Genomic DNA, 16,038 nt, shown 5'->3' on the forward strand with positions numbered 1-16,038 from the left:
TGCGATCCGTTGCCGGACACGAAAAAAAGACAAAAAGGAAAAAAAAAAAAAAAAAAGAGAGAAAACAAAGTTCAGAAGTGTTAAGTGACTCGCCTGAGGCTGCCCCACTAACAAATGCCAGAGTTGGGTCTTGAGTCCCATCCAACTGTCTCCAGAGCCAGGGCTTCTTGCACTACACTGTACTGCCCCCTACTGTCTCCATCCTCTGGTCATTCCGGTATAAGAGCTAAAACAATAAGGCAGAGCATTTCCTAAATCCATTTCAGCTGAGAATGTGCTCATTGGGCAACTCAAATTTTCAAGGCTCTGAGCATGTCCACGAATGACCCTGAAAGTGCTGACAGTATTGATTTGGGGGTCACAAATAAATTTCAGTAAGTAAGCAAATTCACAAATACAGAAGCAGCAAATGATAACGGTCAACTGTACAATTCCAAAAACTAGCAATAAACAAGAAACAAAGTTATATTTATATACTGTATTCAAATAGCATCACAAATACCAAGTACATAGTAAATCTAACAAAAGTTATAAACACTTCTACAGGAAGAACTGAAGGACTCACTATAATACAGATGTCAATTTTTCCCACTCTGATCTACAGATTCAAAGTATTATCAGTTAAAACCCTAATAGTTTTCAGTTTTCAGAGGGAGAGGACTTGACAAGTTGATTCTGAAGCTTTTATAGAATTGCAAACAACCAAGAATAGCTTATGCATTCTTTAAAAAGTGTTAGGTAGGTGATTTTACTCAGATCTCAAACTTATTTTAACTCACACGATAAAAATCAGCTTTAGGTAGTCGAGAGAATAAAAGTTGAAAAGAAAAATAATGAAGTTTTGAAGATAATACAAAATATCTTCATGACCTCAGGGAAGGAAAAGATTCCTCAAACCTGACAGAAAAGGTATTAATTATAAAGGAAAAGACTGATAAATTTTACAAAGTTAAAATTTAACTTTGGGAATAAGATTTGAATATGTATTTCAAAAAGAGGAAATCCAGATTCCCAATAAACATGTAAAAAGGTACTCAATCAACCACAATAGGAATCCATGAAATGCAAATAAAAAACACAGTGAGATACAACTACATACCTACCAGATTAGCACAGTGTTGGTGAGATGTGAGACAATAAACATGAACATACACCATCAGCAAGAGTGTAAAGTGGCACAGTATAACCAATACAGAAAATCTTTACCTAGCAAAATTGAAGATTCTGATACCCATTGATTGACCCAGCAATCTATTGCTAAATGTATACCCTTGAAGAGTGGTTATCAAAGTGTGTTCCCTGGGCTGGCCCGGTGGCGCACTCTGTAGAGTGCGGCGCTTGGGAGCGTGGTGGCGCTCCCACCGAGGGTTCGGATCCCATATGGAGACCGGTCCGCTCACTGGTTGGGCGCGGTGCGGGCGCGACACCAAGGGTTGTGATCCCGTTGCCGGTCGCAGTACGGGCGCGACACTGAGGACTGCAATCCCATTACCGGTCACGAAAAAAGACAAAAAGGAAAAAAAAAAAAAAAAGTGTGTTCCCTGAACCAACAGCATCACCATCACCACCACCTGGGAACTTAACTAGAAATACAGATTATTGGGCCACACTACAGATCTACTGAATCAGAAACTCAGAGAGAGTCCAGCAACCTGTGTTTACTGAGCCTCCAGGAGATTCTGATGTAGGCTCAAATTTGAGAATCACTTTGTGCCAGACTATACATATGAGAATGGTTCACATCATTTGAAAACTGAAAACAGTCCAAATGTCCATTAGCAGAATGGAAAAATAAACTGAAATATTCTTAACAATGTAGTATTACAAAGAAAGAAAAATGAGCAAACTATAATTATACACAAGAATATGGAGGAATCTTGAACCCTTTAGAAAAAGAATCAAGACACAAAAGAATACATACGATATGATTCCATTTATTTAAAGCAGAGGCAAAACTAAACTATATTGTTTAGAAATGTATACTCAATTGGTAAAAATATAAAGAAATTTAAGAAAGTGATTACTATGAAAGGTAGGATAGTGGGTAACTCTAGAGAAGAAGAAGAGGAAGTGACTGGGAAAGGATACACAAAAGGGACTTCTGAGGTATTGATAATATACTATTTCTTTACCTGAGTGATGATTACATGTTTGTTTCAAAATGATGTATTAAATCACATGTTTTATGCACCTTTCTGTATCTGTGTTAAATTTAACAGCTTTTTTTTTTAAAGGATATATATTTCCTTCTCAGCCTCCCTAATCTAAAGTAGTGGGGTATTTGGGTAATTTATGCCAGAATTAGAGGCCAAAGAGCTTCATTTTAAGGCCATGGCTAATTTGTTTCAGAAGATTAAGTAAGGCAAGCTTGAAGAGTACTCTGCAGACTATGTGGTAAACACTGTCAGGGTGTTGGTTCAGCTTATAAGGATTCCCTCTTCTGTGAGCTCTCCTTATCAACAGGGGCAGGACTTCAGCAGCTGTGCTTGAACTCCATGACTTTGCCCCAAGTCCCAGTTGATTAGAGCAGGGGGAAAACTGACCCACACTGGACCAACCAGATTCATTCTCCCAGGACTGAACTTTGAGCTGAGACACAGACATGAACAGGAATAGTTGGGGTCTGCAGCACAAAAATGGCACTGCTCAGAAGGAAGGGTCCATACACCTGCTGAATAGGTCCCATAAACCACCCTGGCTCCCACCTAGCCCAAGACCCAGTAGATTTTATAAGAAACTTCTATACATTAACTAGCACTCTAGGTTGCAAACAACGGTAACCCAATTCAAATGAACTTAAGAAAAAAAGAGTATAACAGTAAGATTCCTCAACAAAATTGACAAGACTAGCTAGATTAACGAAGAAAAAAAGAGAGAAGGTATAAACTACCAAAATTAGAAATGAAAGAGAGGACATTACCACTGACCTTTCATAAATTAAATGAATTACAAGTAATAGAAGTACAATGAACTTTATGCCAACAAATTGGACAACTTTAGATGAAATGGACAAATTCCCAGAAAAATACAAATTACCAAAACTGACTCGAGAAGAAAAATAAACTAGACTTATAACAAGAAATTAAATTAGCAATTAAAATTCTTCCTACAAAGAAGAGCCCATGTCCAGAGAGCTTCACTGATGAATTCTACCAAACATTTAAAAAGAAATGAAAACAATACCCCATGAATTCTTCCAGAAAATAAAGCAGGAACACTCCCAAATTCATTCTTTGAGGCCAGTATCACCCCGATACCAAAGGCAGACAAAGATGTTACCAAAAAAATCCAAAACAAAACCAAAATACCAGACCAATATCCCTCATGACTATGGACACAAATATCCTCAAATATTAGCAAACCAAATCCAGCAACATATAAAAACTATATACTATATAAACACCATGACCAATTGGGATTTATCCCAGGAATATAAGACTGGTTTAACATCCAAAAATCAATTTATGTAATACAATTTATTAATATAAGAATTTGTGCATTTCATCTAAGCTATCCACAGAAATCAACCCACAGACTCACAGCCAATAGATATTTGACAAAGGCAACAAAAAGAACCACACGATCATCTCCACAGATGCAGAAAAAAACATCTAACAAAATCTAACACCATTCATGATGAAAATTCTCAAGGGTCACAAGGAAAACAGATGACATATTAAAAACAGGATAATTTGAACATGGTATATTTAAAGGTATGGTTGTAGAGGAACCACAAGGAACAGTGCAGGAACCTAAAGCTAGTAGAAGCTAAGCCGGTTCTACGTCAAGGCCAAAAGGAATAAGAGGAAGGAACAATTACCAGAACCTAGAAGGAAAGAATCAAACATAATCTGCCATCTTATGAGGTGCTGTGAGCTTCAGTGGCAAGACACAGCCAACTCAAGACATCTTGCAAGGAGGAAGCCAAGGGTATAAATACCTCGGCCTTACTCTCTTCCCTTCCTCCTGTCTCCTGCCAGGGCTTTCAAGGGGGCAAACCCAATAGGAAGCAAGAGGGCTCCAGATGCAGATGAGTAGAGATCAGATCTGGAGTGTTAAATTGAAGATCTCCAGCACTAAGAAGTGATTTCCTAATTCATGTACATTGGAAGGATTCTGAACCACAGCCTCAAGGACTAGAACTGGTCTCAGCATTGCTAGGTCTTCCTGCCTCTCTCAGTGTGCTGACCTCCTACAGCACAAGCTCTCTGTTGCCTTTGTATGATGAGGACTACAACTGCTGTCACAAGCAATCTCAGCATTAGGTGGGCCTCTCTCTTTAAATGACTGTCTCAGCCTTAGAGAAAAACCTGATTGGCTCTATTAGGTCACACGCCCATCCCTGAACCAATCACTGTGTCCAGGGCACTGGGATACTCATGACTTACCAGCTGGGAGTCATATGCCCTACCCTGTGAATCTGAAGCTGTAGGTCAGTCTCTTTCTTGCAAATTCCTTCCTTTTGCCTAGGCTAGCCAGAGTTGGATTCTGCTATTTGGAATCAAAACCACCTTAATACAGGCTGAAAGCAACCATGATCAAAAGTGGGGGAAAGATACATGAGCCAACCAAATTCGATGATATAACTTCTATCCTCAAGAAAAGCATCCTTACTTCTGATCAAAATCAGAATTTTAATGATGAACATTAATTTCTTCAAAATTTTATTGGTGATGCATATTCATGGGGTACAAAGCTGACTATAACCACTTGTGCCCAAAATGTGTTGGCCAGATCAATACTATCAGCATGCCCATTACCTCAAATTGCAATTATTCCCCATGTCCCCACCCAATCAATCCTCAGCCTCTCTCCCCCTCCCCCCCTACCCCACTCTGCAACCCTAGGTATGCTCTCTCCCTCTGCAAGTCCAACACACCACTGTGGTCTTTCCTTCCTTCTTTCTCTTTTAGCAAACACTTACGAGTGATGACTTGCGGTATTTTTCCTTCTGTGCCTGGCTTATTTCACTCAACATAATTTTCTCCAAGCTCATCCATGTTGCTGTGAATGGCAGAATTTCATTCTTTTTCATGGCAGAGTAGCATTCCATGGTGTTTATATACCACATTTTCCTTATCCAGTAGTATGTCAATGCACATTTAGGTTGGTTCCATACCTTGGCTATTGTAAATAGAGCTGAGATGAACATGGGAGTGCAGGTATCCCCTGGACATGATGATTTCCATTCCTTTGGGTATATAACTAGAAGTAGGATTGCTGGATCGTATGGCAGTTCTATCTGTAGTTGTCTGAGAAAACTCCATGCTGTTTTCCATAGTGGTTGTACTAATTTACAGTCCTACCAACAGAGTAGGAATGTTCCCTTCTCTCCACATCCTCACCAGCATCTGTTATTCTCCATCTTTTACAGAATAGGGAACCCAGAAATCAACCCACAGACTTATAGCCAATTGATTTGACAAAGGCAACACAAACATATATTGGGGAAAAGACTGCCTCTTCAATAAGTGTTGCTGGGAAAACAGGATATCCATATGCAGAAGAATGAAACTAGACGTGCACCTCTCACCATGTACCAAAATCAACTCAAAATGGATGAAAGACTTAAGTATAAGACCTGAAACTGTAGGGCCGGCCCGGTGGCGCACTGCACTAGTGCGCCGCTTGGGAAGCGCAGTGGCGCTCCCGCCGAGGGTTCGGATCCCACATACAGACCGGTTCCCGCTCACTGGCTGCGCGACGTGCGGGGGCAACGCCGAGGATTGCGGTGCCGTTGCCAGCCCCGGTCCGGTACGGGGGCGACACTGAGGGTTGCGATCCGTTGCCGGACACGGAAAAAGACATAGAAAAAAAAAAAAAAAGACCTGAAACTGTAGGGCCGGCCCGGTGGCGCACGGCACGGGGGCGCCGCTTGGGAAGCGCGGTGGCGCTCCCGCCGAGGGTTCGGATCCCACATACAGACCGGTTCCCGCTCACTGGCTGCGCGACGTGCGGGGGCAACGCCGAGGATTGCGGTGCCGTTGCCAGCCCCGGTCCGGTACGGGGGCGACACTGAGGGTTGCGATCCGTTGCCGGACACGGAAAAAGACATAGAAAAAAAAAAAAAAAGACCTGAAACTGTAGGGCCGGCCCGGTGGCGCACGGCACGGGGGCGCCGCTTGGGAAGCGCGGTGGCGCTCCCGCCGAGGGTTCGGATCCCACATACAGACCGGTTCCCGCTCACTGGCTGCGCGACGTGCGGGGGCAACGCCGAGGATTGCGGTGCCGTTGCCAGCCCCGGTCCGGTACGGGGGCGACACTGAGGGTTGCGATCCGTTGCCGGACACGGAAAAAGACATAGAAAAAAAAAAAAAAAAAAAAAAAAAAAAAAAAAGACCTGAAACTGTAAAACTACTAAGGGAAAATATAGGGAAAACAATTCAGGAACTAGGTCTGGGCACAGACTTTATGAACACGTGCCCAAAAGCACAATCAACAAAAGAAACAAACAAATGGGACTATATCAAACTAAAAAGCTTCTGCACAGCAAAGGAAATAATCAACAGAATCAAATGACAACCTACAGAGTGGGAGAAAATATCTGCAAACTACACATCTGACAAGAGATTAATATCCAGAATATACAAGGAACTCAAACAATTACACAGTAAAAAAACCAAATAACCTAATGAAAAAATGGACAAAGGAGCTGAATAGAAATTTTTCTAAGGAAGACATAAAAAGCCAACATAAAGTGCCAAAAGGCACTTAAAAAAATGCTCAACATCACTAGTCCTCACGGAAATGCAAATCAAAACCACATTGAGATATCACCATTTAAACACACCAAAAATGGTTTTTGACTGTAACACCATGTATGAAATGTACCTTGTACTGTAAAAGAGAAACTCAAAATATGAGCAAAGAAATTCTTACCTATAGTTCTTATGTCACTACTCATGATTTAGGAAATTTTAAAAATTTATTATTTTTAAAATTATTTTCACACACAAAATGTTTACAGACTTTTATATGGTCCATAATTTCGGTCATCTTCTTTGTCAAGTCCTGTCACTCACCTGGAATTAAACTTCTCCATTTTCTGCTTAATCACCTTTTGACGGAAATTCAACCAGTGGCTTGATATACACTTCTCAGTGAGCAGATTCTTCATCAATCAAAGTCTTTTATCTTCCCCTTCTTACTACAAGAAAAAAGGGAACAAAAAAGTAAAATTATCTGTGGCCTATTAGGAGCCATATTTCTGAATGACTTCATGCCAACTCCTAGTCTCCTGCCTCTTCTTAATTCAAAACTAAATGAACGCAGGTCTCCAACTTAAAATACTCTTTTTAAACTGCATTGTAAAAAGTTATTTTCTTGGGGCCGGCCTGATGGCGCACTGCTACAGTGCGCCGCTTGGGAAGCGCAGCAGCAGTCCCGCCGAGGGTTCGGATCCCACATACAGACCGGTTCCCGCTCACTGGCTGAGCGAGGTGCGGGCGCAGCACCGAGGGTTGCGATCCCGTTGCCGATCCCGGTCTGGTACGGGCGTGACACTGAGGGTTGCGATCCGTTGCCGGACACGAAAAAAGACCAAAAAAAAAAAAAAGTTATTTTCTTTCTTTATTTTTTGTTCTTTTTTTCCTTATTTTGTTTTCTTTTTTCTTCTTATTTTTGTTTTCTGTTTGAAAAAGTTACTTTCTATGAAAGGAAACTAAGAGGAGAGTGAGCCACAGTCAAAAGTTATGACTAGCTCATTTTTCCTGTACAGGTAATGCTCGAATACCTTCAAGTTCCCTTCACAAAAACACCAGAAGAGATCAAGATTTCTTATTTTTTCCCCAAATTAATTTTTATGATTGCCAATCATAATAAGAATCTTCAGGCAGTTTTTGATCAGCAGTAGATATTACCGTGTACAGTTTCCTTTTCAATTGGTGATAATTTCTACCAAAAATATTCATTATGAAATGAATAAACAATATAGGTTTAATTTATTTCTTGGTGCAAAGAATAGTAGTATTGTGGGTTGAACTGTGTTCCCCAAAAAGATATGTTTAAGTCCTAAGCCCTGATACCTATGAATGTGACGTTATTTGGAAACAGGGTCTTTGCAGATATACTTAAAATGTAAGTTAAGATAAGGTCATATGGGAATCCAATATGATTGCTGTTCTTATAAAAAGAAGAGAAGAGGTACAAGGACAAATAAACATAAAAAGGAGAACACCATGTGATGACGGAGGCAGACTGGAGTGATGCATCTCCAAGCCAAGGAAAATGATGGCTGGCAACACAAGAAGCTAAGAGAAAGGCATGGAACAGATCCTACCCTAGGCCTTCAGAGAGAGGATGACACCTTGATTTCGGACTTATAGCTTCCAGAACTGTGAGAGAATAAACTTCTATCATTTTAAGCTACCCAGTTTGTGGTACTTTGTTACAGCAGCCCTAGGAAACTAATAAAGGTAGCAAGACAAAGTAAGATTTAAGTACATGGTAGAGGCAAGATAACGGGGTCAACATGTCCTATGTTGAGTAACTGTGATGCATTTGTAATGAGATATTCATTCTAAAATGAAGTCACCCTTAAAATCAAGGTCACATATTTCAATGACAATCAGAGAAGAAATTAGCCAGAAAAAGAGTTTATCCATACAAAATGTATAGTCCTTACTAACATCAAACCTATGTCCTCCTGTTTCCAATATCACACTTAAAGTAACAGAGGTCACCATTAGTGACTATTTCTGTAAATAAACCAAACTGAAGGAGGTTGTAAATAGGAATTTTTGATGAAATACTGCTATAATGAATCGGTCATTGCCTTGGGTTTATACCATGTTATAACGATTCTGTGGAATGTCCTTTGCAGTCAAGGACTCTCTTTTGTTATACACTCTGTACCAACATTCTAACTACATATAAATGATTGCCTTCTCTACTAGAATATAAATTCCATGAAAACAGAAGCTGTATGTGATCTTATTTCCACTATATCTCCAGTATCTAAAACAATGTCTGGAACTTCACAGATATACAAATAACGGGAAGACTAAGACACAGCTTGTTCTCCATAAAGACATATATGAACATGAACTTGCTTCTGCGTTGGAATACGCATAATGATAATCAAATACAAAAGACATCCCAAGAAAAACAAAGATTATTATGCACGAACTCCCGGTTAAACATGCAAACTGACCTCCTAAGATGACAGTAAAGGATAAAAAAGGTACAAACCATAAGGTCAAAAAGATGGGAGAAGAGATCATAAGAAATGAGAGATTTCCACAGGTTATTTCAACAAGAAAATAGATGGAGGAAAATGAACTGACCTAACAGATTTGAGGAAATGAAAACCTGCAGAGTAGGATACCAAAGGGAAGCAGATCACACACAATCCCAGAAGAGCTCAGAACTAAAAGAAACAAGGAAAGGCTTCCAGAACTGAAGTCACAGGTCACATGAATGAAAGTCTGTATAGTGAGCAAGTGGGGCATCAGGTCTCCTCCCAACCCTTCCAGACAAGGTGTCCAGCTCCCTTCCCCTTCCCCTGCTTCCAGACTCCTGACAGCTAGACTGGTACCTCTCAGGCAGGAGACTGGAAAATTCTCAGAAGATGCTAAGAACTAATATACCTCCAGAACCCGACATCTGTGCCTTACCCCCGTCAATGAAAAAGCAGGCTTATCCCTAGACAACTCTAAAGCGAAGCCCATGAACTCACAAGTCCTGCTGAAACACTGGAAGCTTCCAACTAATTTCTCAGTTGCTCACACTTCAGAATGGACAGTCAAGAATCACAAGACATCTGAAAAAGACCCCCAACAAGAAAAAGACCAAAACAAACCCAACAAAGGACTGCCAGGAAGTGCCACCACCTGTGATATATTCTTGCCAAAAAATTAAACCTGAATATCATCAAGCTTCATCTATAAGTATTAACTTACAAAAAAATACAGGAAACAAATAAAAATGACTTTGTAGGCTAGTTAGCTCACTTGGTTAGCGTGGTGTTGGTAACACCAAGGTCAAGGGTTCAGATCCCCATACTGGCCAGCCACAAAAAAAAAAAAAAAAAAAGACTTGCAATCAGCAAAATCAATAATGTAGGAAACTTTATATGACAAATGATCCAGTTCCAGCGCGGCGGCGCTCCCGCCCGTGGGTTCGGATCCCACATACGGACCAGTTCCCGCTCACTGGCTGAGCGAGGCGTGGGAGCGGTGCCGAGGGTTGCGATCCCGTTGCTGGTCCCCGGTCCGGTGCGGGGGCAACCCTGGGGGTTGCGATCCGTTGCCGGACACGGAAAAAGACAAAAAAAAAAAAAAAAAAAAAAAAGACTTGCAATCAGCAAAATCAATAATGTAGGAAACTTTATATGACAAATGATCCAGTTCCTCCAATAAATAAACTGCAAAGGAAAGTGGGGAAAACCTGTACATTAAGAGACTTATGATGTGTATCAATGAAATGCAATGTATAAACCTAGTTTGAATCTTGATTTTAACAAACTAAACGTCAACTGTTAAACAAAAAACATGAAACAATCAGGGAAATTTGAACTTTAAATATTTTTTAAACTTAAAAATTTTTAAATGAGTTATTAAGAAATGGTCTATTTTTTGCGGTGATAACAGCGTTTTGGGTTTTTTTTTTTGCATCTGGCCAGTATAGGGATTTGAAACCTTGACCTTGGTGTTACAACTGGTTATGTAAAAGGACATCTTATCTTTACAGATATATACAGAAAATTTTACAGATAAAACATAATAAATTTGAGCACCGAATCCATGTGCTATGGTTTGAATGACCTCACCAAAACTCATGTTGAAGCTTAATCCCCAATGTGGCAGAATTGAGGAGGACTTTGGGAGGTGATTGGATTGCGGGAGCTCTGCCCTCATGAATGGACGATTCCATTCATGAATTAATAAATTAATGGGTTAGGGCCGGCCCGTGGCTCACTTGGGAGAGTGTGGTGCTGATAACACCAAGGCCACAGGTTCAGATCCCCTTATAGGGATGGCCAGTTAGCTCACTTGGGAGAGCGTGGTGCTGACAACACCAAGTCAAGGGTTAAGATCCCCTTACTGGTCATCCTTTAATAATAATAATAATAATAATAATAATAAATTAATTAATTAATTAATGGGTTAATGGATTAATGGATTACCATGAAAGTGGAACAGGTGGCTTTATAAGAGGAGGAAGAGAGGAACACATGAACATGCTCTTGCTCTCTTGCGATGTGACATGCTGGGTGAGCTCAGGAAACTACAAAGAGTCCACACCAGGATAAAGGCCCTCACGAGATACACCTCCTCAACCTTGGATTTCCCAACCTTCAAAACTGCAAGAAATAAGTTCTGTTTCTTTATAAATTACCCACTTTCAGGTATTCTGTTAGAAGCAACATAAAAACTAAGATATCATGAGTCCAGGCTAACAATAAAGAGATCAGTAGATAGATAAATGGGAGGAAAAGGAGGGCTCATCCTAACACAGTCTGCCAACTGAGAAATATGGAAGAAGTGGTAGAGTTGTAAAACTCCTAATTTATAGTCATCATAGAGAAAATGATAAAACAAGGAGCCTAAAAATTAAAAAGCGGTTAATGTGGATAAAGGTACACAGGGTATCATTTCTGCAAGTTTTCTATAAGATTGAAATTAATTCAAAGTTAAAACAAAAATAATCCAGTAGGGATAGCACGGGCAGAGGTATAGATGAAATAAGATAGTTCATGAATTGATAATTTTTGGAAATGGGTTATGGGTACATACTACATGTGCTTAAAAGTTTTCAAAATAGGGCCGGCCCGTGGCTCACTCGGTAGAGTGCGGTGCTAATAACACCAAGGCCCCGGGCTCGGATCCCACATAGGGATGGCCGGTTCGCTCACTGGCTGAGCGTGGTGCTGACAACACCAAGTCAAGGGTTAAGATCCCCTTACTGGTCATCTTTTTAAAAAAAAAAAAAAAAAAAAGTTTTCAAAATAGAAAGTTTTTGAAAATTATGGAGGAAACAAAAACAATGTGAGGAACAGAAGAAAAACAAACCCAAAAACAACAAAAAATTCTACAGATAACTATCCTCAAAGAGATAAGAGAAGATATTATACCACAGAATAAAATCAGGATATTATTTAAAAGAAAAAAATAAAACAAAAGAAGACAAGAAACAAATAGAATATCCAAAAGAATAGAACGTAGTTGATAAAGTTAAGGAAATGTTCCAGAAATAGGAAGAAAAAAAGACAAAAGAAAATAGAAAATAAAGAAAATGTTAGAAAACAGAGGATTAATCCAGGGGATCAGATATTCAACTAGCAGGAATTCCAGAAAGAGAAATATGGAGAATAAAAGTGGAAGAAATTATTAAATATATTAGAAAGTTTCTCAGAAATGAAGGATTCAAATCCTTGCATGAGAGTTCCTAAACTAAGGCCAAGTATCAGGGTAGACCAAACACTCTTTCCAACATGCAAGGAGAAAAAGCTAAGATCTCCCTTTCTTGAGAAGTTATAGGAAAACTGGAAATAGGCAAAATTAAAAACACTTGTGCTTCAAAGAACACCATTAAGAAGGCTGATATGGATTGTGTCCCCCAGGTTTTACGCCATTAGTAGCTTAATCCCCACTGTGACTGTTAAGAGGGTGGGAAATTCTATTATGGTAATTGCAAGGTGGGGCCTTGTAGAGGTGATTAGATTCTGAGGACCACGCCTAGTGAAAGGATTAAAAATGGTGGTCATGGGCACGGTTCTGAGGGCTTTAAAAGAAGAATGCATGAGGAGCTATCTCTCTCTCTCTCTTCCACTATTTTGCAACATGTTACCCTCTCATCACTGAAGTCAGCACCAAAAAAAGCCCTCACCAGGGGGCCAGCCCGTGGCTCACTTGGGAGAGTGCGGTGCTGAGAACACCAAGGCCATGGGTTCGGATCCCATATAGGGATGGCCGGTTGGCTCACTGGGTGAGCGTGGTGCTGACAACCCCAAGTCAAGGGTTAAGATCCCCTTACCGGTCATCTTTAAAAAAAAAAAAAGCCCTCACCAGATGTGTTCCCTGGACTTTGGACTTCCAGCCTCTGAAATTATAAGCAATACATTTCATTTTCTTATAAATTACCCTGTTCCAGGTACTTTGTTATAAGCAACAGAAATAGACTAAGATGAAGGTGAAAAGACAACCCACTGAATGGAAAAAAAATATTTGCAAATCTGATAAGGGACTTACACCTGGATTATGTAAAAAAGTCCTATAACTCAATAATAAAGAATCAACATAATTTTTAAATGGACAAAGGACCTGAATAGACATTTCTCCACAGAAAATATACAAATTGGCAATAACCACCTAACAAGATGCTCAACGTCATTAGCCATGAGGAAAATACAAATTAAAACCACTAGATATCTGGGCCGGCCCGTGGCTCACTCGGGAGAGTGTGGTGCTGATAACACCAAGGCCCCGGGGTTCGGATCCCATATAGGGATGGCTGGTTTGCTCACTGGCTGAGCGTGGTGCTGACAACACCAAGCCAAGGGTTAAGATCCCCTTACCGGTCATCTTTAAAAAAAAAAAAAAAAAAAAAAATCCACTAGATATCACTTCACATCCACTAGGATGGCAATAATCAAAAAGACAAAAAGATAATGTGTTGGTGAGGATGGAGAGAAATAGAAACAAGTACACATTACTACTGGGAATGTACAATGGCGCAGCCACTTTGGGAAATAGTGTAATTCCTCAAAATGTTAAATGCAGAGTTACCATTTGATCCAGCAATTCCACTCCTAGTTATATACCCAAGAGAACTGAAAACTTATGTCTATACAAAAACTTGCACATGGGGCCGAGCCCGTGGCGCACTCAGAGGAGTGCGGCGCTGGGAGCGCAGCAGCGCTCCCACCGCGGGTTCAGATCCTATATAGGGATGACCGGTGCGCTCACAGCGCTCAGTGGCTGAGCGCGGTGCGGCCGGTCTCAAAAAGGACCAAAAAAAAAAAGAACTTGCACATGAATGTTCAGAGGAGTATTATCAATAATAGCCAAAAAGTTGAAGCCCAATGTCCACCAACTGATGGATGGATAAACAAAATGTGGTATATCCATACAATGGAATTATTATTCAGCCATTAAAAGAAATGCAATACATGCTAAAACATGAATGAACCTTGAAAACATTATGCTAAGTGAAAGAAGCCAGGTACCAAGAACCACATAATGTAAGATTTAATTTATATGAAATGTCCAGAAAGGCAAATCTATACAGAGTCAGAGAGGAAATTGGTGGTTGCCTAGGGCTGGGGGGATTGAAGAAAAATGGGAAATGACTGATAATCAGTAAGGATTCTTTTTTGGTTGATGACAGTGTTTTAAAATTGATCATGGTAATGGGTGCACAACTCTGAATATTCTAAAAACCATTGAATTGTACACATTAAATAGGTGAACTATACAGTATGAGAATTATATCACAACAAAGCTGTTTAAGAAAGAATAAGTTGGGCCGGCCTGTGGCTCACTCGGGAGAGTGCGGTGCTGATAACACCAAGGCCCCGGGTTCGGATCCCACATAAGGATGGCCGGTTCGCTCACTGGCTGAGCGTGGTGCTGACAACACCAAGTCAAGGGTTAAGATCCCCTTACCGGTCATCTTTTTAAAAAAAAAAAAAAAGAAAGAATAAGCTGTTACAGGAAAACGTGCTCCAAAAACCAAGGAAGCAAATCAAGAAAAAAATTACAGAGAATCCAGGCAACAGAGAATCCAATACAGGAGAATAGCAAAAAGAAGCAAATCCCAGAATAGACGTGAAAAGAGATCTCTGGATTAGAACTGGGAATAGCAGGCACAGAGCCACCAGAATATAAAAGGTCCCCCCCCCCAAAAAAAAAAAGATGGAACAGATGGTTTTCAGAGTATGCAAAAAATTACTGATAGGTATGTGAGAAATGCTGAAGCACTGGGGGAAAAAATTAGGGATCTGTGGATGGAATACCAGGCAATAAGAATATACAGCAATTATTAATTCTCAGAAAAAATGATGGGATGTCCAAGAAATGAAGAGCTCCAGTACTCTACTTGGTTCAGCAGTGAATATCTGTTATATAATGTAAACAGTGACTATTAACAACGAATCATTACATAACCACGTAGAAGAGATGAGGGAAGAAAAACTATGAGTTAAGTACTTATCTCCCACGAATAAAAGTCAACACATAACAATGTGTAAAACAAATCGAGAATCATTGCTATAAGGATATTCACACCCAATTTATAAATAACATCAGAAGAAACAGCTAGAAGAATGGGCACTGGAACTGGGAAATGGGGGATATTTTCTATTATAAGCCTTCAATATTAATTTTTAAAACGATAAATTAATTGAAAAAAATGTAAAAGTAACCTGAAGTTTTTACGGTACTCTGCAGTTTCTCACGACTGAGAAACGAGTGATCTTACTAAGCAAAAGCAAGGAAATTTACATCTTAAGTCTCAGAATAAGTTTCAACTAGTTCTTCAGAGAACCCCCACCGAGCCTCATACTTTTAGGGCACTCACAAGTACCACGCAATCTAAAACGTATTGACTAGAATCAAAATAACATCTATGGAACTGGTAATCTACGCCAGGCATAGTACTAAGCACTTTTCACGTATTATCTACTTTAATATAACCACCTCAGCAGGCGGTTGCCAACTTAATTTTATAGATGGGGTGCCCAAGGTCACCAGCTAAAAAGTACTGGGACTGGTACTCAAGTCCTTAACATCATTCATTCAACAAATATTTACTACATATCTACACAAAGGTTAAGGAGAAATCTGAACGGGGGTTGGTCAGTCAGCTCAGTTGGTTAGAGCACGGTGTTACAACATGAAAGTCTAGGGTTCGGATCCCCTGACCCGGCCAGCAGCCAAAAAAATTAATTAAAAAAAAAAAATCTGGGCCGGCCGGTGGCGCACTGCTATAGTGCGCCGCTTGGGAAGTGCAGCGGTGCTCCCGCCCGAGGGTTCGGATCCCACATACAGACCGGTTCCCGCTCACTGGCTGAGCGAGGCGAGGGAGCAACGCCGAGGG

General features: G+C 40.3%; 1 protein-coding gene across 3 annotated transcripts in view; it reads right to left on the reverse strand.

The window, feature by feature from the left end:
• SFI1 (Sfi1 homolog, spindle assembly associated (yeast)) overlaps positions 1 to 16,038 on the reverse strand; it is a 112,298-nt gene that overhangs the window by 90,591 nt on the left and 5,669 nt on the right. For all 3 annotated transcript variants that reach the window (XM_008566423.1, XM_008566422.1, XM_008566425.1), the window contains exon 2: positions 7,023 to 7,147. In XM_008566423.1, the coding sequence (XP_008564645.1) occupies positions 7,023 to 7,117 (95 nt within the window). In that variant the 5' untranslated portion in view covers positions 7,118 to 7,147. The remainder of the gene's footprint in view (positions 1 to 7,022; positions 7,148 to 16,038) is intronic.

This window comes from Galeopterus variegatus, unplaced genomic scaffold (assembly GCF_000696425.1).
Source record: "Galeopterus variegatus unplaced genomic scaffold, G_variegatus-3.0.2 Scaffold241, whole genome shotgun sequence".
Taxonomy (NCBI): domain Eukaryota; kingdom Metazoa; phylum Chordata; class Mammalia; order Dermoptera; family Cynocephalidae; genus Galeopterus; species Galeopterus variegatus.